General features: G+C 41.4%; 2 protein-coding genes across 4 annotated transcripts; one reads left to right on the forward strand and one right to left on the reverse strand.

The window, feature by feature from the left end:
* Positions 1–102: 102 nt before the first annotated feature.
* tom1l2a (target of myb1 like 2 membrane trafficking protein a) lies at positions 103–20200 on the reverse strand. Of its 3 annotated transcripts, XM_084488584.1 has the most exons (16): positions 20103–20200; positions 16492–16576; positions 15595–15673; positions 15059–15208; positions 13548–13682; positions 13128–13316; positions 12247–12363; positions 11332–11465; positions 10803–10845; positions 7911–8091; positions 7179–7293; positions 6857–6935; positions 5995–6069; positions 3604–3663; positions 2937–2973; positions 103–2611 (listed from the first exon to the last, which is right to left on the reverse strand). In XM_084488584.1, the coding sequence occupies exons 1-16, from the start codon at positions 20188–20190 to the stop codon at positions 2463–2465; spliced, it is 1716 nt and encodes a 571-aa protein (XP_084344710.1). In that variant the 5' UTR covers positions 20191–20200; the 3' UTR covers positions 103–2462. The 3 variants fall into 3 exon arrangements, 2 of the variants coding, with proteins under 2 accessions (XP_084344710.1, XP_084344709.1); XM_084488583.1 differs by lacking the exon at positions 5995–6069 and having other exon boundaries at positions 20103–20179; XR_014650265.1 differs by lacking the exons at positions 103–2611; positions 2937–2973; positions 3604–3663 and having other exon boundaries at positions 5921–6069; positions 6716–6935.
* Positions 20201–20902: 702 nt separating this feature from the next.
* Positions 20903–24681, forward strand: drc3 (dynein regulatory complex subunit 3; the record flags this gene model as incomplete). Its single annotated transcript, XM_084488531.1, has 11 exons — positions 20903–21026; positions 21136–21252; positions 21382–21548; positions 21672–21818; positions 22077–22196; positions 22287–22391; positions 22677–22844; positions 23114–23245; positions 23766–23891; positions 24349–24480; positions 24577–24681. The coding sequence occupies 11 exons, from the start codon at positions 20903–20905 to the stop codon at positions 24679–24681; spliced, it is 1443 nt and encodes a 480-aa protein (XP_084344657.1).
* Positions 24682–24965: the final 284 nt, after the last annotated feature.

Raw genomic sequence — 24965 nt, forward strand, 5'->3', positions numbered from 1 at the left:
AGAAGAAATCATACATTGTGCGGTGGGAGCTTATGAGGGGGTGGGGGTCTCCCTTCAACTCATCACAACTCATGGAAAAGAATGACCAATAAGCAATGAAGGTTGAGGTCACATGTTGCTAGTGTTTTTATTGGGCAGGTAACATACGTGCGCGTGCATTGGGTAAAAAAAAACATCTGAACCATATATGATGGCAGCAGACAGCAAAGCTCAAGTCATTGGAACACTCCAATGACAATGAGTACACCAGAACACTTGCCACAATTGAGTTTGAATTTGACATTCTTCGCCATATAAATGGACATTCAGTAGAGGGAGAATTTTGACAAACATATTACAACTTAAACCATAAAAAGGGAAATATGAATATGCAAGTTGTCAGAACAAAGGTACTCGTCTAACCATATTAGACATGGTAATAATAATAATAATATCCTTGAAGTAGTGTCATAAAGTGGAAACAACGTTTTTGCAAAATGTGATGACATTATTTTGACTCAAGCTCACCATTTTAGGTCTACAAAACAAATGATAGTATTAATGCAAAACAAACAAATAAAAGTTTTTTTAATGTCATGATTCAATCATTATGATTATGTCAAACCCAGTTAAAACTAGTTGAAATTAATTGAATCATCATTGTTCAACTGTAAACCAGTTAAACGAAAACAAATCAAAATCCATTAGCCTAAAATGTAGCCCAACATTGTATTTACTATAAGTAAAATATTGTCTGACACTTTTTAATACAATATTATTAATGTAAGACAAAATAGTTGAATCAGTGATGGAATAAAACACAATAATGACTAAAGGTCTTATTTGCATACAAAACTTGATTGAAAACCAACATTTCTACAATCTGTTACAATACGTGTGACTCTCATGAATCAATAGAAAAATAATACAGCGAGTTAATGCAGATTCATAATGGATTGAACAAGCCAGCCGTTCATTCTAAATGCTACAGGAAATACAAATGTTGGTTTGGTCGTGTATAGACTTTCAAGCAGCCTCATTTACAGTGGATGCAGTCTTTACGACCTAAATCATTAGTTGAGATAAAATTAAGAGGTTATTTTCACATACATTATGAAAATAATGTAAAATGCAAAATCAATCGATAAAATAGCATAAATGTTACTTTCCTTATACAACCAGTTAAAGAAATCAATGAGGTAAATACAGAAAATATCACTCTGGCAATATCTATGTACAGAAACCATTCATACAATTGCATCATTCTAAACACCTTTTCCAACTCAATATCTTTGCCACTATTTATTTTTTGTGATTTTAATGAATTTCTAAAAAGGTGTTATGGTAAATTAGTAAAAAGTAGTTTCCATCAAGCTATACACCTGTGTTTGGTATAGTTTAACATGACTGCAGTTAGACAATGTGCAAATTTATGTCAATTAGGACTATTTACCACCCACTAGAAAAATAGTAACCATCTTGTAAACACAAATATAAACATTTATTTTTAATGAAAAGTGCACAAAATAGTATATAGGAAGGAAAGTGGTTGTGCTTTTGTCAAAATTATAAGTGCTAAACGGTATTACTTGTCCAGTAAGCCACAATGTTTCTTGGAATGGCTGTTTTACACCAGCTTGATGGTGATGTTCTTTTTAAGTCATTGTAGTAACCCTTACGAGGAATCTAAACTAAACTTGGCCCTTTCCTTCCCATTAGCAACAATAATCAACATAAGATGAACAGGTGCCTTGTGGCCTTTTAGTTTTGTCGTCTCTTGGACTCAAAGGAAAAGCAACCAACGTTCTCATGCACACAAATGCTTTTGATATTAACTTTGATTTAGCTAGCGTTCTTTTTTTCATGTAAGCAATATTAGCCAAGGCAGCAAAATTAGCTTTTCTCAGCACAACAGGAACTGACCGTGAAAACAAATAGTTTTCAATGATGAACAACCACTCAGTGTTATTATATTGTTCAACACAGCAAAAAACTAAAGAAAAATGCATTATTCAATTATTTAAATTCTTAGAAACCATAGGCAATCATTCTAGCTTTCTGGATCAAATCATAATGCTTGAAAGCCTGCCATGCAGAAAAGGTTCTCATTCATCCTTGCTACTAGGCTATAAATATAAAAGAGACAGTGCCATAGCATGTGTTCTTCAGAAAACAAAGCTAGCAGGCTAGCTAGAATACTTGTCTTTGGTGTTACATTACAGAGGACTAAGAGGGGCTACCAAGAGAAGCCACACAGACACACCAACACGTCAAACAAAAATACAGGAATACAAGACATGGCAAGCATGTTTGTCTCTGAATTACAACACTGGTAATTTGATGATAAGGCTACAGACAACACATCTGTTGCAACGCCACCCAGGGGCAGCGAAGTAAATGGATGTTGGGGTTCTTGGAAAGGACAGTGCTTGCGATGCTCCCAGACTAGGAGGAGAAGACGGGCAATGGATGCAAGAGAGAGTCTACAGGGCGAAGAGGGCATCCTCCGTCCGCTCTGCCTTCTTGTGGGAGCCCCTAGTAGCCCCGACGGGGGGCCCTGGTCTGTCTCTTAGTGGGGGAGAGGGTCCAGAATCTCCCACCTTGGCTCGATCCTCTAGGAACTTATCAAACTCTGGCGGAGACAAAATAAATAATAACATGGCATCAGTGATACATTGCTAAGGAAAGGCATAATTCATGTTAATATAAGCTAAAAAAATTCCATTTACTCTTGAATAATTCAAAATATTCTATAACATAGATATTACTAGTGCTACACTTTGCTGTTTTAGTTTGGGGAGTACACAGAGGCTACACAGAACCTATGCAAAAGTTATTTTATTGACACATTTTTAGGCTCATAGTTGATTTAATTTTAGTGAGACTTATTCCTTTAATTAATATTTTTTTTGTTATAAATAATAAAGCGCTAGGTGATGTGACAACAAAGTTAATACCTTCACTGGTGACTCCTTCCTCTGCGCCATCTCCTTTCTAGTTCAAAGAAGAAAAGAGCCATAAGTCCAAAGAAGCCAAAGCCAACAGCTACTATTTAAAACCCATTATAACTAATTGTTGTAGGAACATCCACACCACTGTGTAAACACTACTTTGGAAGGATCATAACATATTAGTGGGTTTCACACAGGCTAAGGTCACAGCCTCAAAACGTGCCTTTGCACACCATCATTCACACAGAATGCAGGAGTTCTCATAAAAACAGTGGATCTTTGGAGCAAATAACGCCTCAAACCACATTTAAAATATTAGTTATACAATGCTTTTCTAAGCAAATCAATATTTGAAGTTACATGTTATTAGGCACACATGTTATACACAACATAGACCCCACACATATCATGTCAAGTTACTGGCTAAATTAGGGAAGTTTAGAGGAAGTTTAGAACACACACGCAAAAGAGAGATGAGAAAGTTGAGGTGAAAGACACCAAACACCCAAAACCTAGTTTGACCATGTGTTTGAAAAACAAACACAAACGAGTGATTCAATCAAACCACCAAGAAAAGCCAAACAAGGAAAAATTATATAGAGATAGAGATACACGCATGTGGGGAGGGAAAATGGTGGTGGAAAAAATATAGAAATCAATATGAAAATCTCACCACATCCGCACAGAGCCATTCCTCTATGTCATCCATGACAGAGGACTGCGATACAGGGATCTATGAAGAATGGCCAAGGACCCAACCAAACCAGCCAGACAAAAGACGGAATGATGACCCCAGGAGGACAAAACAACAAATAAAACAAACACAAATCATGTTTTTAAGAAATTAACAGGAATAGCCAAAGAGAAAGATGCCACAAAAAAAGGAAACACATTTCGTTGAGCAAAAAAATGTTTAAACGTGAACACACAAGTTTAGAGTCCTCCTTTCTCTATTAAACTCCATTGAGTTTGAATGATGAATTGGGCTAGCATGGGTTACCAGCTGTGGACCTAAGTGACATGGCAACTCTAATTACCGCGTATGATTAGTTAATTAGGAACCCGTTGTTTCGCCATTAAGGGATAGAAAGGAGGAAAAGGTAGGAACAAGAGGGCCCTGGAGATTTAGTGCAGTGGAGCGTGCACTGCACACACACGCACTAGAGCCTGTCATGATGTATGCCATGTTGCAGCAGATATTTGGATTGCTGTTTCTGTACTTACACATGCATGTACACACACACACACACACACACACACACACACACACACACACACACACACACACACACACACACACACACACACACACACACACACACACACACACACACACACACACACACACACACACACAGGAGAGGAGGACCTTATGTGGACAGATGTTAGGATATATCCTGTATAAATAAGACCATTCCATTAGAAGATCATGAAAAGCAGAATGATGCATTTTTTATTACCTTTCCGTGAAAAATTAGAGATGCCGTTCTTAAAAATGTCACGCAGTCCAGAATCCATGTTTGATTTGATATCTAATGTTTAGTAGAAGCCTCCTTCTGAGGACCCCTGATACACAATATGTGTTTGGGGTTTCCCCTTGAGATCACAGCCATACAAGAACATCATCAGTTAGACTAAGGATCACTCATAAAATGCATTGTGATAACATAGATAAGTGAGCCACAATAAATGTATTAGTCATGAGGCATGCATCCTGTTCAAAGTCACAACCTCAATTGAAATACTGCATACATAATATCACTTGTGTTAATGTTTGCTAGAGTTAAAATGTCTTGGTTATTTCACTATTATTAGATTATTAATTCACTTTAGAAGGGGTTATGCTGCGTTCCAGGGACAATTTTTAGCCCGTAAGTTACGAGCTGGAACTGGGAGTACATCGATCTGGTACGAGTTCACGGGTAGTGAGTTGCGGGGTTGACTGCCTGGAACGCACCATTAGTTCTGAGCTAGCTAGTAGTGAGTAAATTAGGAGAATACTCTAATCTCTAGGAAGCTGTGCAATTTAGATGAGAAAATGTATCATCAGAAATACAAACTGCCCCAGATAAGCCGCAAACCAGCATGTATGGGCATACAACAGGGAGGAACCCTGGGCCCATCAGCTACTGGTTTGGGACTAAGTGTCGAACATATACCTTTCTACAATGTTTTAGTCCAAGATTTGATAAAGGGCGGCATGTGATTGATCGAAACCCCAAAATTACTTCTGGGGACCAATTCAATCCAAACAGAGCATGGGGGTGAGAGGGAAAACCAAAAGAAAATGAAGAACCAACAGTAGATAAGACAGTCATGATCGCCTTATACCCACCACTGGGGAAGTGAAGCCCATAAGCACCATATTTTATGAGCCCAGAAAATAATGGCACTTCAACAAAAATTCTGTGGTCGACTATGCAAGGTGTTTATAGGGTCATGTTACCATCTAACTCTCTCATAACAGAATCACAACATGATATTTTCTTTTGATTACAAAATTGCTAACCCTCCCTCCTCCTTTCTGTAGCTAGTTAGCATTTTTTGACCTTACAATCACATTCAAATCAGCTTTCAGAATGTATATTTGTAGATTGCATTCAGATCCCCATGAGCCTTTTTTTTTAGCAAGTAGGCGTTTTAGCATGGACCTAAGCCAAAGTACAAGGCGTGTGTTCATGCTTAAGTGATCCACCTATCTCAAAGGGTAGAGCACGGCATTAACAATGCTAAGGTTGTTCCCGCTGTGGCCGTCCCAATGCGAAGACTGTATGCACTCACGGTAATGCTTTAGATAAAATCCACCAAATGGCACATCTATAAATAAGTATGGAGTATGGATTCACCTTGAGAGGTCTGACCTATTGACCGATTCTACTGTTGGCAGCACTTGGCCTATTAGGGGTAGGAACTGGAGATGGTAGGAGCGCTTGATGAGAGTTAACAGGGGATGTGAGTGAAGATGTGGTAGAAATAGTTGGCATTACAAGGGGGGAGGGGGTGGGGCAGTGGCTGGGGATGGGATTGGATGGAGGAGGTCACACTAACGGGATGGGGTCCTCACCATTCCTTGGGTAATAAGCCAGCTGTCTATGGGCAGCTCCTGCTCTGCTGGATTTTCATCCCCTTTTAACCTCAGCTGAATCAACAACAGAACAACACCATAGCATAAGAACCGGAAGACCGGTGATTGAGGCGTACCACCACCGCCGCACCAGAACACACACACGTGTGCAGAGCGGAGGGGATGCCTGATGTGCAAAAGAAGAATGTCATTCAGAGAATTTGAGGAGTCAGGAGACAGAGACTGAGTGAGGTCATGAGACAAAAAGAAAAAAGATAAGAAGAAAGAATAATTGAAACAATCTTTCAAACCTTTTCAGAGAAATATATACACACATTTAAGTATGTATGTAATTTATAAACAAACAAAATATATATTGCGTACATTGTAATAGTTATGCCAACAACCTGGGGCTTGTGTCGGGGAACACACTGATAAAACATGAATGTGTTTATGCTTTTGTTCCCAGTGCAAAAAGTTCAGTTCGCTGCATGTGTCAACAAAGTTTTGATAGAAACAATTCACAGGACCCAGATAAGTGTGAAAGCGCCATTGTTCCAGAATGGATCTGCTAAGAACTTACCTTACTTTATAAGAATATGAAAAAAGCAAAGATGTGTATATATATTTATATCTAGAGTTGCCACGGCGCCACATGATCAATCACGATTAAAACACACAAACAAAACTCCAGTGCCAGTGGTCCAGTGAGGTCACTCACCCAGCAGCACAGGTTGGACCTTCACATGCATGATGATCACTGGAACTGTGCATGGGGAAGTCATGGGATGTGCCTAGAGAACACTACACAGACGAGGAATATATCCAGCATCACCCCACTCCCATAGAGACTCAGACTCACCCCTCCTCCGGTGTTCTGCTGTCTGACGTCCAGAGCGGAGGCCAGGCCCCCCAGGGCTTGAGGGTCTTCATACTTTACACTAAAAGCACACAGCAGGGCACCTTGGTCAGGGCAGTTATTCAATGTGATAACAGGGTTCTCCCCGAGCAATGGAATGGTGGTGCTGTGGCCACCACGCTCATTTACAGCACCCACTATGTAACCTTACAAATGAGTCGCGACGCTGACATCTAGTTGAGGTCGTTGTTTGGTTCCCCATTTAATTTCATAAAAGTTTTGGTGAGTTTCAGGTGTGTTTGTTTTTTCCCAATACACTGCTTACTTCTTGCGCTGGTCGGCCAGCGAGCTGCCTCGGGTCTGGGCAAACATGTCGAAGTCATCAGGGTTCCGGCAGGAGATGGAAGACAGGGCGCTGCCAACTCTGTCGGTACCAACATCTAGAGGAGGAGGGAAGGAGGCGGAGGCAGATGAGCTGATGCAGAACTCTGACGTGCTTTCATGGTCAATGGATTGTATGTCAGTGTAATGGTGTCAAGGTGTGTATTTCTGCGTGGCATCCATTTTTCTGTGCAGCCCATTGCACCCTCGCATACAAACAAGATGGGGTCCCCCCTCGTCCCCCCCTGCGTATACCCTTAAAGAGCTACTAGGCCAACTACGCCGTGGGTTTTGACATCTTTTCATCTTTCACCACTACAGCACGGCCAATGAGATTAACCCCAAAAGCATCAGCACGCTCTTGGAGTAAAGAGGTTGTTTTTCTAAGATAAGTCCACGGGGAGTTGAGGCAGCGGGGCATTGAGGTACGTAGTGGAAAAGTTTGTCTTTAGTTGCCAGTGTCAGGTCTGCAGAGACCCGGTGTGAGTTATAACTCTGGTGTGTGTGTGTGTGTGTGTGTGTGTGTGTGTGTGTGTGTGTGTGTGTGTGTGTGTGTGTGTAACTTGATGCTGTGGTTTACAGAGCCGATCACATTGACTTCTCGCACGACCACAACAATAACAACATATACCGATACCTAATGCTAACCTGTGCGCTTCTGTAATTCCAAACTTACTGAGTCCACCCAGGGATGATGATAAAGTGGAGCTGGTGGGGGGGTGGTGGTTGGGAGGGGAGGCGGAAGCCCCCATGAGGGTGGAGGCCGGAGGGGGGCTGGCAGCGGCCCTAGGGGTGACCACTGCGGGGGAGCCGGGGCCGAGGTCTATCAGGTTGTCCTCTGTGGCCTCACCCAACATCTGGGAGACAGGACGGGAACTAAGTCACTTGTTCACAAAAAGGTCTTTGATTTAATGGAGCATGATCATGAAGAGATCAATAATTGGGACTTTTATACCACATTGCAGGCACAAACATCAAAGGATACAAAGAAACACAAACCAAAATGGGGCTCTCACGGTCCAAACAATTTTTTAGGTGTGATATATAGAGGCAAAGGGTAAAAGCAAAAGGGTTCTCACAGTCTAAACTGGGAGCATAGTTAATGAAAATGACATTAAAGAAATTCAAACTAACGCAACATCTTTCAAAGGGTGCGAGGAAGCAAGCTACCTCTAGATACAAGGTGACTCTATTCAAAGCTTGTGATCAAATAAGTGATCAAATATTATTTTATTAATTGTGATATAATTTTAGCTTGTACGTGACACTGGCTACACAGATTTCTATGTAAGGGTTGGTGCATGCTCTTGATTTTGAAGTCTCTCTCCTTTTCTTGTGTGTGAACAGAAATCAATCTCAATTGATCATCGTTCATCTTAAAATATACATATTTTTGTTATAGTCACTACTCAAAATGTATTGCCATTGAGGGCTGCATGGGGGCTGCGGGATGCCTGCATGTGGACTGCAAACAATGGGGTTTGTGCCGAGAACCCTTTGATTGGGAGTCAAACACCCTAACTGCTACCGCCTCATATCTCTGCAACACACACACACACACACACACACACACACACACACACACACACACACACACACACACACACACACACACACACACACACACACACACACACACACACACACACACACACACTAAAAGAGAGACTAGCTCGCATTTAGGGGTTGCAAGCCAAGCGTTCGGATTCTTGTCTTCCAATCCTTCCAACTTGGCTGACCAAAAACAAGATTGTGAGGAGAGAGCACAGAGAGAGGCCCATTTATGTGACCAGACGGTGGTTTCTGCTATTGACACTCGCCATATGGGTGTAAACAAACATCTCTATTTCAAAAAAACAAAACAAACGGATGTCAACATGAAACAGTCATTCCAACCAGGGAAAGAACCCTCTGACTAAGCTGTGATGTACTTGCCTTCAGGGTTCTAAATTAACTTTTTTGATTACCAGCCAATCAGAATTTCCACTAGCCAAATTTTTTGTTGATATTTGTTGTTGATATTCTCAATCTCATCCCCTGCCTCCTTCCTCTTCTCGCCCCCAGACGTCTGTCCAACCAACCACCGCCGCACCAACGCAGTGGTTCTCAAACTTTTTCAGTCATCCCCCACTTTGGACAAGGGGGAATTTTCAAGCCCCACCTTCCCCCATCGCCCCAACACAATGCTAATGAAATACACCAAGCTTAACATTTCCAAATTTATTACTAGTGTAATTCCCCGGCGTTCCATCTTATGTGTCTAATTTTCCTTCGGGTGCGGGTCGGGCGTCGGTATCAATTTATAGCGGGTCTGGTCGGGTGCGGAATGTAATTCGCACTATTGTTGGAACACGGGTCGGTTGTGGTTTTAAGTTTTGCGGGTAAGGACGGGTGAGGGTTTGCAAATAAGAGCCGTGCAGGACTCTGCTCTGCTCATCTCTCTCCATCCCGCTCTGCCTCTGGCTCACACATACTCTGCCCAGGCCCCGCTCTTCCACTCGCGTCACTTTTTTAAATCCCCTTCAGTGCGAAACATGTATTTGCCACATCTTGCTCCGACTGTTTTTGACTGACTATTTTAAAATGTTTAGCTACCCTGGCCTACACCCAAATTTAGGATTGAGTTGCAATCGGCAAGGCAGGTTAACGAGCACAGCGACGCGGCGCCCCCAATATAGAATGACGAGTTGGAGCGTGACGACAGGCACCTATTTTATTGCATGGACAAATATTGATATATATCTTATATCGACATTCTGCTTGAAACTACAAGATATGACTTTTGGCCCATATCGCCCAGCCCTACTGTCAAGCTTTCGCTCCTACCATAGAAATATGGAGTTTTCAGTCTCTATTCCCCACCAGTGGGGCGCGCCCCACACAACCGCTGGTTTAACGTAACAACATCACGTAGCATAACGACAGTGCTCATGGGAAATGTAGTCAGTACTGCCCAGGGAGCGAGTAGAGTAGTAGTGGAACAGTAGAGCAGCTCTGACTGACATGATTGCCTCATGCATCACCGGCCAAACTGGCCAGTAAGTGTTTATGAACACCCGCCAAAATGATTTTTAACCCGCATTTGGTGGGTTGGCGGGTTGGTGGGTGTTAATTTAGAACCCTGCTTGCCTTTATCATCTAGTCGTGAAAAAAACAAGCAGAACAAGAAAAATTATCAGCAATAAGTGGATTGAATCAGCCCCATCATTTTGGGAAACCAGAATGTTAGACCGTGGCTAGTGCAACTGGCAGAAGTTTTTGTAAAAAGCAGGTGAATGATCTTCTCCTGGGTTAATATGCTTAGCGTGAAGCTGTGCATGCAAGCAAAGTTTTGCACGGTAACGTCAGGATGCTTTGTAGCATTCAATGTGTTCAAAATTTTAACAGCTCAACATTTTATTGCCAATCATTGCGCGTTAAGACGCTATTCAAACATATATTCCAGTTAAACAAATATGTGAGAATTTTGATTTGCATGAAAATATGGTGTTTTGGAATATGGATAAAATAATTCAATAGAATGTTTCACTCAATCAATAAAGGATTTTTTGGTGTTTTGTGTACTCACTCCATTGTTCTGTCCAGTTCTACCCAACCGGTACCTTTCATATCTGTGAAACAACAAAATAATTGGCCACAACAATTATCACTTCCTATGAGTTGTATTTTTCAAAACAGAAGGCAGTTTTATTTCCCTTATACTAAGGAGATTTACAGTTCATTTGAAAATAAATGCACACGTTTGCAGACTGTTCCCCCATGGAAAAGCAGCGATATTCCAATAATGGTGGGAATATTGCTAATATGTCCAATGTATGATGTACGACTGCCCACCAAAACTGAAAATAATATTTGAAGTCTATTATCATCAGTTACAGGATCATTTGCCATCTACCTACCAGTGTCCATTTTATCCTGATGCATCCATTATAACAGAAAACGATGATGATAATGACAAGCATCTGTTTTTTCTTTTCAATTATTTTTATTTAAACATGCATTAAACTATTCACAGAAGGTGTGTGTGTGTGTGTGTGTGTGTGTGTGTGTGTGTGTGTGTGTGTGTGTGTGTGTGTGTGTGTGTGTGTGTGTGTGACCTCTCGTAGCGTAGGAAGATGTTGTTGAGGTCATCATTGACATGCAGCAGTTCCTCCGTCATCTCCTCGTTGGAGACCCTGGAGATCAGCTCCACTACCCGCTGTTGCATCGCCCTGCATGTCCTGTTTAACTCCTACACACACACATACACATACACACTTTATTCCTGTAAAACAATGACCGCGGAACAACATGGCCCATTACTCTGTTCAGCCCATTAAATTAATTGGCTGAGGAGGCAGAGCACATTCAAGGACATGATGACTGAAGGAAGACACCAACAACCATGCTATTGGTGGGACAATTGTCTGAACAACTACCAAGAGAGATACATCTACATCATTGATACAATACTTTCCAATTCATTTAGTTCACACATTGATAGTAGCTATTGAACTATGGGTTTGCTATACATGGAAATATGTGTATGTTTTCAACAGTTGTATCTAGTGAACAATAATTTCTAGGTAAAAGTGGCACAAGTATTTAAACATTACAGTTCTGCTAAAGAATGAGTAGGAATAGTTTAAAACGTATTTCGCTTTCCCTTCTTGACAATCTACTTTAAACCCAAAAAAGGATTTAGCTTGAGCGGATTACCTTATGAGCCAAGATTTTTGGTGCCACTGCTTAAAAGTCAGTTGTAGAAATTCCACCAAACCTTGTGGGTGAGGTACTCCTACAATAACTGGAGACACTACTCCCCCTAGTGGCAGCAAATAAATAAAAGTGGACCAAACTATAAAATAACACTTTTAACTGCCACCTTTTTCTAAGTGAGACAAAACAGTGCACCACCCCTCAGACACCTAGTGTCTGACTCATCGTCTCCTGAGTGAACACTGCCCTCATTATTTATTAAGTTGTAATTTATTAAGTTGTGCTTACTAAGTGGTTATTAATTGGTTATTAACCTGCAGCAGCTCCAGATCGGAGGAGTCTTCCTGCCCAGGAACCATCTCCGTCAACATCTCAGACATGACTTTGGTGTTTCCTCTCACAATGTCAAGCTCACTGCGCAGTCGGGCAATCTGGACGGGAAGAGAAGGGGTTCAAAAGGTCACACTCCGCTGCATGCATTCCAAAGAGAATTCAGTTTCTGAATCAGCATACACATGTTCATTTATGCAATTATTTGAAACGGTAAATCGTTATCATATGTAAGATCTTAATGTATATTACTGGCTACAACCAGACTCTAAGTGTTCGTCTGGACGGCCAATACGCATACTTGCGTTTCGATTATGTCATCGCCACACCCCTCGAGCGTAACCTCTTGTAACCTGTGACGACGTCTCATAACAACAACAATGGCAGACTACATGCTCGTGTTCCTTCTGGAGAAGATATTCTGCCTATTAGGGTTACTATCGCAAAATATTATGCTCCTGTGCCACCACGCTGAGCAAAAAAGACTGACAGACAACCACATAAGCCACATTTTACAAACAAACAACAGCCATGCGTGCGCCAATTGAGACGATCAAAAGGGTTGCGTTAACGCTTTATTACTTGAGTGACTAAAACTAAAACAGCGCCACCTATACGCCTGGAACATGAAGTAGCGTGTTGAGTCGTATTGAGATGGATCCGTGTGGATGCAAATGTTCTTGATACGATGCCAGGGAAAACGGGGAAAAAAAAGATTGTTTTGGTACGTGTGGACTTGGCCTAATAGTGACTAACCACCGTGTGAATACGACACACCATCCACTACACTTTCAAACCTCTTCCTGTCTAGCAGGACCAAAGTTCAAAGCACTTGGAATTCAGTTGTCATCCCCATGTCCCCCACCTGTTCAGGGTTGGCGGTGATGGGGCCTGAGGCGTCGGGGACGTGGGGGATCTGCAACGGAGAGACGTCAGCCGTTGGGGGGACAGTGATGGGTCTCGGAGGGGCGGCAGTGGCGGGGATTGTGAGGGTGATGGGGGTCGTAGTGGGGGCTCTGTACTTCAGCACTGCCGGGTCCACCTCAGGGATGCCCTGTAAGTTGAGAAACCCACCAAAGCTCAGGGGGCATGATAGAGTAGAAGGCTAGGATTTTCTACCCCAGCCCAAAAGGGAATTGGTACGATCCCCAATGTAGACAGCCTACCTGTAGGCGTCCTTGAGCAAGATACCCCCAAAACTTCTGAATTCATGTGAGTCACCAAAGTGTCTGATACTCTAAATAACTAGAGAGTCAGTACTCTGTGTGTGCGTGTGCGTGTTCACCCTCTGTGGCGTGTGTATGGGGGACAGGGCGTCCAGGTCGGCCATGGGGAACTCCACCCCTTTCCTTTTCAGCTCCTCGTAGATGTGGACTACGCCCGTCAGGTCGGGGCTGCTTCTGAAGGCGTCCGCCCACGCCTTAATGTCAGACACACACACACACACACACACACACACACACACACACACACACACACACACACACACACACACACACACACACACACAGTCAACATTAAACTTCAAATAAGAAAAAGCGAGGTCTATTGTTTTCAGCTTTGTCATATTGTACTAATATGATGTACAAAAATAAAATGCATCTAATGTTCCTTCATTCACCCTCATTCGACCTCATAGCATGGCTTCATTAGCATCAGTTTGTACGAAACAATGTCACACCAAAACAGACCCTGCAGGTCCCAAGTTCAAAATTAAAATGAAATGTGATGCTCATTAAATTAAATGTGTGCCATGGGACTCAACTGAAGCTCATAAATAATAGAGAGAGAGACAGCACGAGAGAGAATAAAAGCATGGTGGCTAGGGTAGGCCAGGGTAACATCATCATCAAGAATTAGGGAGAGCAGTAGGAAAAGTAGAGTCGGACAGAATCTGTTGCCTGAGGCTGCCAGTTAAACAGATACCAAGCAGGCATCAGCTATGAACATAGATCTAGGGCGCAGGGAGCACTCACACGGTTTGGGACGACCAGAGAAGTGGCAAAGGCCTGGGATTACTGATCACTTTGTTTCAATGCTAATACATTGCATAAGCAATGTTGGAAGGTGATATCATAGTCAATACAACGTCATCTAGCCTAGAAGCTCACAGTGGAGCTACAAGACAACACCCTGTCACACTGAGTTGCAAAGCACTTATCGTCCAGTCATTGTTGAGCGTGTCCATCACAGAACTCAAATAAATAAATTAAGTAATCCTGTCAGTGACGAACTAAAAGTGGCAGAAGGGAAGTTACTCCACACACCACTCAACTATGTTGAATTAAATCATTTAACGGATGGAGGCCTGACAGATCTTGCAATATATCCTATGAAGGGTGGACCCCTATGTCCATCTAACCCCCTACTTGTTAATTGATTACATGCGCCTAAAAATATAGTAACCTGTATCAAATCACTTGATCTTCTTATTCAAACTAATCTGGAATCCAGCAGTCCTACTCAGTTGGAGACGGCAGAGTACCTGGAGCAGAACAACTGAAAGGGGCTTATTTTTGCCTTGTTTGCCTTGGATATAAAACCTATAGTATACTATACTGAAACCGATACTATACTATAGACACTTTTTTAAAGTTTACAACTGCAAGCATAGTTTGTGTTCGACAATGACACACTGACAGTTCCCCGCCTCTATCAACATGAGCGAAAGAAATTGAGATGCCACATTCACTCCGATTTTAGTGAATCATCTGCCATCAGACGTTAGCTATGAATCTGATAAGAATCTTGTGAGACTAAATACTAAATACAAGCCAACTTAGCAAGTCGGTGTACCTGGATGAGAGCCAGTACTTTTTCTTGAACGATGGTTGGGGGATTAGTCTTAGGGGAGATGATCTTGACAAGCACGCCGTCGATGAAGTCCCTGGTGGCCACGTGCACGTGGAACCTGTGGCCGCAGTTCTTCACGCACGTTTCCAGCACCTAGCGAGGGGATGGCGAGGGAGAGAAGCAGCGATGAATGGAAGTGGTGGGAGGAAATGAGATCCAGAGGGATGCTTATATTTGAAGACATCCAAGGGTTTCAATGGACAGGGGTGGGTCTTCCAAGGCATCTTACAATACTGTGTGCGGGTTTGTTTTGAAATGCAAAACAAAAGCACAGCTTCGACAGCTTCAGGGTGACAAACGAGAAAGAAAAAAATGTCAGGATGGAGAAGATGCGTGGAGACGAATAAACTTGGTGGGGCAACTCAACTTCCGTGGTTAGCATTCCTGGATGGCAGATAAAGCAGTTTTTCTCTCTTTGTAGGCCTTTAATGAAATATTCACTGTGATTACCACGGTAACCAATCGATTCCATATCTCACCGTGAGTGTGAGCATCACCTCTCTGAAGTTCCTGTTCCCACTCAGCCTCTTCTTCAGGGCCCGCATGGCATCTTTGGGCCTGGGGGGGACAAGGGAGCACAGGAAGCAGCCTGGCTAAATGTGCAAGGTGGAGCTACTTTTCTTCAGAACTTTGTTGGAATGAATGACTCTGTGGCATGGCAGCAGCTGTCCATCTGTCTCGACAGCATAAGTCTTGCGGCGCTGGACGAGGAGGACAGCACCACAGGAGCACAGTTGGTCTGCCCATCTGTTAGCATCTCTCTCTCCCTCTCTCTTTCTGAGGTTCCTTCCATCAGTCATTCCCAAGGCAAGATTAAAGCTAATCATGTATAAAGAGCGCAGGTTAGCCCACGCTATGCCCACACGCCTGGACAGCAGATGAGACACAGATGAGACGCATGCATGTAGAAGTCTGCATGCTTGCATCTGTGAGTGTTCTTTTTGAGTGAGTGAGTGTGAGACAGTATAAGAGAGAACGAGAATCTATGCAAGGTTCCAAAAGGAGTGGGTATGCTAGTGGGCATGAGGAATCTGAGAGAGAGCGAGAGAGACTTGGCACACACAGTACGATCTCTTTGGGTGTAATCAAGTAGCACATGTCAATTATATGCTGACTATTAAAAAAAAGGGTTAAGGTTAGCAGATGCTGGCACTGTGCGTGTGTGTGCATGTGTATGATGAGTTATCCAGTAGAAAGTAGTACTGCAGCAGATTTAAAATAAAAACTAGGTTAAACCAATTGAACAATTGACCATTTGTGTGTGTGTGTGTGTGTGTGTGTGTGTGTGTGTGTGTGTGTGTGTGTGTGTGTGTGTGTGTGTGTGTGTGTGTGTGTGTGTGTGTGTGTGTGTGTGTGTGTGTGTGTGTGTGTCTCACCCCTCCTCTGTCTCATTAATGATGTCACAGATCTCCATATTGAGGGTCCAGTCCTCGTTTTGCAGCCCTCCGTCCGTTGCCCGCTCTGGGCAATGACAACAAACAGATCCACAGTTATGTATTAATAGTGAACCATTTAGATCAAGGTGTTTGAGGTTTTGCACCAGGCCTTGTTGTCTGATCATCGCTTGTGCATTCAGTGTTTCAGACTGGGGATCTGATTTATGAGCCAAAATATAATACTGCCTGTTTTAATTCTGATGCTAGATGTGTAAATGCCCAATAGAACAAATTTGCCTTTTACCCAAACCTCAATGTTTCCAAAAAAAGACCACATTTGTACTTGACCCTGAACCACTCTCTAGAATATGTAGGCTTATAGCCTATGTTTCAGCTAAGTCAAAAGAACAATTGGAGTAATTAGCATTGCTTTCTGAGTGACACAAACTTTGTTAGAATCAAGGTGTTCCTTGGCAGCCCTGTGATAACAATATGATGACAGATTGTCAGAGCATTTTTCGTCATAGCCTGTGCAGAATTGGCTGTGTTTTCCAAAAGACAACTTAGTTAAAAAGCACACTGGCTTACATAACACTAAAAGCATATAAAATAAAATACAATAAAATACAAAGTCTCGGTAGATGGCAAAAAACAAACTGTTTATCAATTGGTTGCCAGATATCAGTCAAAGGCATGAATACACTGTGCAGATTGTGGGAAGGCTAATGTTATATGCAACTTAAAATTAAATATTAATTTGAAACACAAACAAAAACAAACAAACTTCTGATCTAACTTGTCTATGATGAAAGCATGTGCAGTTAATATACTGAATCCGTATCCCATGAGATTATGGATTCAGAGAATGGAGAGAATGGCTGTGATTGAGATGTTGTGACTGACTCCCTGTGACCGACTGATACTGCCCACCAATTGATTAACATTCACCAGCCCATTGTGAAGCGTGGACAGAGAGAGTGTTGCTGCCCAGCAGCCCCCAGGGTTAGGGCCAGTACAAAATGGCTGCAGAACAGCAGACCTCTTTATGGGCTCTGAATGGAATGGAACACAACTGCACACAGACTTATAGATGACTTACTGAACCAAGCAACATACCTCTGTGCACCTCCAAAAGGGCTCTGATTTGTATGGTCAAAGAAATTATAGAAATTATCTCAAAATCTGGCATTTTAAACTTCTTGGTTAGATTACAATCAAATCAGGGCTGTATACATAAACAGGTCTACCAGAATAATGACCACAGGATATGACAAAACTCTGACCAATAACAAATCATCCATTAAAAATCAAACATGTTCTCCAAGGCGAACATAGTAGATGTCTAAGGCGATTATCCAAACGTTTCGATGAGTAACACTAGTTTGAATGCATTATCCATGCATTATAATCTTCTCAAGTGGATTGCCAGGTAGAAGTGGAGACAGAACGGGTGGGATGGGGGGCAGTATAGTGTTGTGGCTAGGAGGCAATGGCATCATGTTCGTCTTTGCCAAATGTGTCCACAGTTTACCTGTAGGCATCCTTGAGCAAGAGGCCTTAGCCCTTGCTGCTCCTTAACAACATTTGTCTCACTTCACTGCAAGTTGAGTTGGATAAAAGGACTGTTAAAATGATTAAATAGGAAACAGTAAGATAAGGAAACTCTGAACAGCATCGCCCCATGTGAAATGATGGGGTCTTAAGAGAGTGGATTTCTGAACGTGCTAGCCTGTTCTTTGTTCACTGTCCCACTTCTGGGAAAGGACGCCCCACTAGTCAAGCAAGGCGGGTCACATGGGTGTAGAGGGTGCTAGAGTGTGCCATCCTCCGTCAACAGAGCCACAAATCCCCATCCTATCCCACCACTTCTGCCTCCTCCCTCTCTTCTCTTAATAACACAACCTCTCTTTTTCTTTTCTGGTTACTGAAATAGTTGTGAATTAACCATTCAGAAAGTGGATGCCATCCTGCTAAATCAGAGTATACTAGTGAACAGGGAGGAAAAAAGGACGGTGAATATATTCCCTTCTGAAAGGGAATGTTAGACAAAAATAGTAAAAGTAAAAAACAATTGTTTGCTACACAACCGTTGTGAAATTCACTGAAGTGATGGTGCAGAGTGCACCATTTACAATACATGATGTGATATGGTCTGTTTTATCTGTATTACAAGTTGTTTTTAGTCCTGACAAGTGCTGTTGTCACAGGGCCATCTTGTATGACTTGGCACTTAGCAGCTTGTCAGTGGGTGACAATGAGGGCACGTCCTGTCCAGGGCCACACTAAATGTCCGCTTCTGAATACCAAAGACACAACACTGTCTGCCCCCCCCAATAGAGATGAGTCATGACCCCCCCCCCCCCCCCCCCCCATGAATTAGCCGTACCCAACAAATGTAACTGTAAACAATGGCATCTCTGAATCCCTCACAGTTAATCCATTTACATTCGTTTTTTTATTCACAATCATGTAAACGCAATATTAGGGACACTGTCACTCTCATGGCTGATGATGCCCACTGACCTTTCTCAGACACCACTCAAATAACAGCCTGTAATCAAAATGTACCACATTGCAAATCCTAAATGTGAACAAGCTACTGTGATAGGAGAGTATCATCATCTCATCACTGAGGACATTCTTTATACATTGCATCACTAATACCCAGACAACAGCTGAGGGTGCATGTGGTATGCCTACGTCATTTACAAGACACAACTTATATGTACTCAATTTATGACAGCAGCTTAGAAACATGTTCAATTGTGAGCAAAAAATGGTAAAAACGAAAAACAAATATCATTCAATGTGCAGTTACCATGTGGTTGAGTTATCATCAACCATATTTTGTAAACATATTGAGCACACCTCAACCTGCGATGACAAATCGGTGCCAAGAAGCCTAGCGTTTGCAACTACTTCCAAATCAAAACACAGGAAATACTACTTGAAAATAGCTCCAACATGTCCAAAATACACTTCAAATTTGTTTAAACAAGTGCACACACCTTCCCCAAAATAAAAAATGAGTAAACAGAAAGAACAAAGGGATCTCAAATAACAATAACAGAATCTTTACAGCAGGAATAAACCCCAGTCAGTGCACATCATGGCTAACCAACCTTATCCCCGTGAGAATATACGGAGGCAGGGAGGATAAAAAAAAAACATTACTAGCTTTTTACAGTATTGTGTCACTTCGTGACATAATTTACCTTCAGCGAATTATGGTTACTGTATTATGTTTAACACATAGCTTGAACCCATAGGCTTAATCCCCATAAAGACAATAATCAATGTAAACTTGACATTTAACCACGTCTCTGGAATAAGTTACAATAACAAACCATTGCGCAACAAAGTAATGACACGTATCGGGTTAGTGTCCACATTAAAATAAATACATTTCTAATGTTTAAATTGTATATTAATAAGAAACAAAAAAATATAAGGGCAACCATTTGCATCTAGCTAGCCCACGGTCGTTAGCAGAAATAGCAGAGTACCGCTAGCTTTGATGTTGCCTTCTTAGCATCCTTTTATTTTACTCCGTTTTACCTCTCGGCATTCAGGCATCACAAAGTTTACTCATGAAATTGTCCTTATCTTACCTATACATTGGCCCACGGGAGTGCTGTACGGATTGCCCAGTAAAAAGTCCATCTTGACAACAAACAATCCGTCTGGGAATGACAGCATCTGAGGTGAAGACGATATACTAGTCCCACCCTCATTGTCGCTATTGGCAGAACACTCTTAAAGTTGAATATGGCATGTTTATATAAATGTCGGGTAATTATCAAACTGTTAAGCAAATTTTGACTTAGAGTTTATCTAATGTATGTATTCTATATTATTAGGACTACTGATATTGCTACACTACAAACTAATCTAACATAATCTAATCTGGCGATATACCGTGACACACACTTTTGAAACTAAAGTTAGCATAAACTGAAACATGACCCAGTACTATACTTAAAAAAGAAAAAAATCTAAAAAAAATAATTCGTCGAATACAATACCTTTCTCGATATATAGATCTATAGATTTTCGTATACGTCGTATACGCTTATTTCATTTTTTATTTGATTGTGTTATTTCCGTTTTGTTCAAGGCAGCCTACGTCAACATCTCAATAAAAAGTTCTCGACATTCCATCTATTGAATGCAGCTCCGACGTATCCCGTTGCTAAGCGACAGATACACACGTCGGGTAACGAATGTAGGCATGATGAGACGTCGACCCTGGCGAGAGTAGCGACAGTATTTCGAATTGTTAGTGTAAACAGTATATAGTGTGTACAGTAACAGATTTAATAGCAGATAGAGTTGACTGGATTTTAGCCCTAATCAAGTCAAAACAAGGGGCAAAATGATCAGGGTTTACGGTAAAGTGGAGCCGAGTGTAATGGACGAGAAGATACTGCAGGAAGCAGTAGAGGAGCAGGGCCCAAAAGGAGAGGCAGGGCGGATCGCCAAGGAAGAGGGCATCCCATTCAATTCGGTCCTCCAACTTCGCCTGGAATACAAAAGTAAGTAAATGTAGATTAAATAATGAATATAGGCTATAGTAGCCTAGGTGTCCAATTGGGTTGAGGTTACAGTATTCTATTCTTCTTCTTCTTCTTCTTTTTTTAACAGACATCCTTAAGATTGAGCATTTATGGGAGTTCACATCCCTTACTAAACTGCAACTGAATAACAACCTCATACGGAAGATAGAGGGACTAGCCAATCTTACTAATATAAAATGGCTTGGTAAGATATACACATCTAAGTATTTGTCATTTAATTTATAGGATTCTAAACAAACAAAAATATATACATAATCAATGCCTATATGTTGAATAACTGTAGACATATACATGTTCCCAATGGCTCTGCCAGATCTGTCATTCAACAACATAGAGAAGATAGAAGGTCTGGAGACCTTAACGAAACTGGAAGATCTGACTTTTTACAACAACAGGATCTCCTGCATCGAAAACATGGACACACTCAACAACCTCACCTTCTTCGCCATTGGAAACAACTGCCTGGGCCAGTTAGACAACGTAAAGAACATAATCTTTCATGTGATGCCTGCATGTTTATAGACCTTCTCGAGATTATGGGATTAAATAATCAAACATGGCCTAGGTTGATTATACATATATATATATATATTGATTCCCCAGGTAATCTATCTGAGAAGGTTTAAGAACCTGCATACCCTCAACCTTTCTGGAAACCCTCTTGCTCAAGAGGCGAACTACAAACTCTTCATCGCTGCTTACCTTTCAGATTTACCGTATCTGGATTACAGGTTACTCAATGGAGAAACTGTAAGTTGTAAATGTTGTTGTGCATTGGTATACACACTGAGGTTAGTTAAATATACAGAAATCACGAAAACAGCAAATCGGCTGTTTCATTCAGGAGGGTACAGATAATGGGCCTTATTCAAGATAAAAGTGCTATATAAATGAAGACCATTTACCATTTACCATTTATTCACTAGTGGCCTTATAAAGTACCTGGGAATTGAATGGACAAACACACAAAAAGGCTCTACATACCCCCTATGTCTTGTCTCTTTACAGAAGAAGCAAGCTTTTGCAAAATACAAATATGCCATTGAAGAGATACAACACAACGAATTGCAGACACTCAAGGCCACAGAAGCTGAACAGAGACGACAAGATGAATTACAACAACACAAGGTCATGTAATTTATATGCAAAGATCCATTGTCTAGGCCTACATTCTCCATTTAAATTTGAATGTTGACCTGTCTTGCCCTGGGTTTTCAGGAGGCCTTTGTGGAGTACCTTAATGGATCCCAACTGTTTGACAGCATGTTCGCCCAAGACCCAGAAGCACAGAAACTTAACCAGCTGCCTGGAGTGGCAGACCTAGTACAGACATATCTTTTATTCATTAACTTGATGGAAATGCATGGCACTTAAATTTTTTTGGTGATTATGTCAGATAATATAAATGTGTATATATCTTTTAATTTATTTTGTTTAACAGGTTTAGTTTTTTGGTGATGTGCATCCTATTGTTTTAATTCTTATATAACATTTACTTGTTTCATCTAATTTGTTTAGATTTGAAATATTGAACGTATTTGACACGCCTGACGTCAAGCATGCTGAAGCTTAGTTTGCTCCTTGACTTACATTCTCCTTACGTTCAAGCACCAGCTGGTGGGTCTCTGCATACAAATGTTCGAAAGCGGCTTCGCTGAGCAGAAGCTGAGAGAGGCGGAGGTCAAGGCTTTCTTTGAAGGTCTTCAAGAGGCAGTGAGGGAAAAGCTGCAGAGATCAGCACAACTGGTCTCAGATTTTGAGAAGCACCGGAAGAAGGTGGGCTATCAATCCAGATGCACACTTGAAGATTCATTATAGCCCTTTACATGTGTTTACATTAAGGGCAGACCATGTGTACAGGGCACATGGTCTGAAAATGGATGGATTATCTCTTACTTTAAATAGTTACACCCAGGTTGATCACTTTTCCTTCTAAATCTGATCTAAATCATAAGTCCCAGTAGGTCACCATCTCTTTAACATTTTCTTTTGTTAAAGGACATTGTAAAGGTTTATACCTTTTATACCAACCCACCTCTATATAGAGGTTATTAGATTTGCAGCAGGTTGAGGATGCGGCCCAGCAGGAAGCTCAAGTGAACCAGTACATGACAGACATCGAGACACTCCGTGACAGCTGTCTGCTCCTGGAGTTGCAGCTAGTGGACCAGCTGGAGGTTGGTTGGTTTTTGTATGGGAAGGACAGTGGAGCTCCAATGGTTCACAAAGGCTGGTGACCTAAGTAGCACTGAGTGGATAAAAAGGCAATACAAATGAATTAACGTTTTATGTATTTTCTGTCATTGTTTTTTTATGGTTGAGAGGTAGGTAGAGGATGAATATAGTGAGATGTTTGAGAAAGCTTTGGGGAATGGGTTGAATATGAGTTATATCTAAAAATGTGACATTATTATTACATCTTATTTTTGATAAAAGTAGGTTGTACTACTTTAGACCAAAACAAAAACAGACATTTAATATTATTTGTTATTTGCCATTTCTGTTGCAGGAGATTATTAAAGACTTTGAGAGAAACATCACAGACATGGTTGGCAGCTTCATTGAAACAGTTCAAGGAATATATCCTTTTCATAAGTATAGGCTACAGTAATCGTCATCATGCACAAGCACCACTGGTGAACCGAACCGATCTTTAGAGCTCAAAGTCAGATTGGCTGGTTTCTTTGACCAATAAACACATTCGCCCAGTGTCGGGATCTGGAGAACCACCTTCACGAGAAGATCAAAGACATCGCCATGGCAACCATGGAGAAGGTCGCCAAGATTGAGGTGGAGGATGATCTGCCTGACGATGTTAGAGCGGTCAGTGTTTTACATTGTGGTAATGGTCATTCCTTACAATGTAGAAATCAGACAACATATTCATTCATCCATCCATCTAAAGATTCATATCTAAAGTCTGATTAAAGTCTTGGTGAACCAGCGTTTCACTATTTTTTGCTTCATATTTGTTTTGACCATTCATTTTACAGAAGGCGGGATCTGTAAGTGCATAATTGGCAAAACTAAAAATAACAGTTGTATTCTCCTTTAAAGAAGTGTCCAACACTACTATGGCCACTGTAGAAAGGCACATCATATCACCTTTTGAAACGCTCATCCACTCACGCCAATGTTTGGAATAGTCAGTAGTTTACCAGAGTAGTGATGTTGTCGTCGCAGTAGTGGTGACCACAACACTGTAAATAGTGTTTTGTATCATAATACCAGTAGTACTACTTCCTCCCAGCAAGACACCACCTATTTTTGTCCCCTGCAGTTATTTGTAGACAAGGAAACCGTCATGAATGCAGTAGGCGCCTCTCATGACTCCCACATGTTGAGGATTGACAATCGAGAGGACAAGCTGGTGACACGCATCAACGCCTGGATGATGACCCTTATTAAAAGGGTACAATAATATCATAATTTTTCTTAAATAATTGAATGAGTTCAGTTCAATAGGAATGAATGATAATTTGCTTCTGTTCTTTGTGCATGACTGAAGATCCAGGATGAGGAAGTATGGCGGAATCGCAAGTGCATTTCAGAGATCCAGAATTTCATACAATATCTGAGAAATCAGCTGGAGGAGGTGCTGCACCATGAGTAGCAAGGCAATCAGGGTCAAAGTGCTCTAACACTGTTTTTGAGTTATGTTTCACTCTTTAGTTAGTAAATATTGCATTGCTAGTAGGCTGTATATTAAAATAAATGATGTATTCTGCATTGTGCGTATTTCTTAATAAAATATAATACTAATACATTTGAAAACTATACTTTGGTTTAGTTAACGTTTTTTTTTTGGCTTGGCTTGTTTTATCTTCAACTATTATATCTACATTTTATTAGGATCAATGTAACAAAAGCACTGATGTGACTCACTGGAAACTATCC

Source organism: Micromesistius poutassou (genome assembly GCF_964030765.1).
Source record: "Micromesistius poutassou genome assembly, chromosome: 1".
Lineage (NCBI taxonomy): Eukaryota > Metazoa > Chordata > Actinopteri > Gadiformes > Gadidae > Micromesistius > Micromesistius poutassou.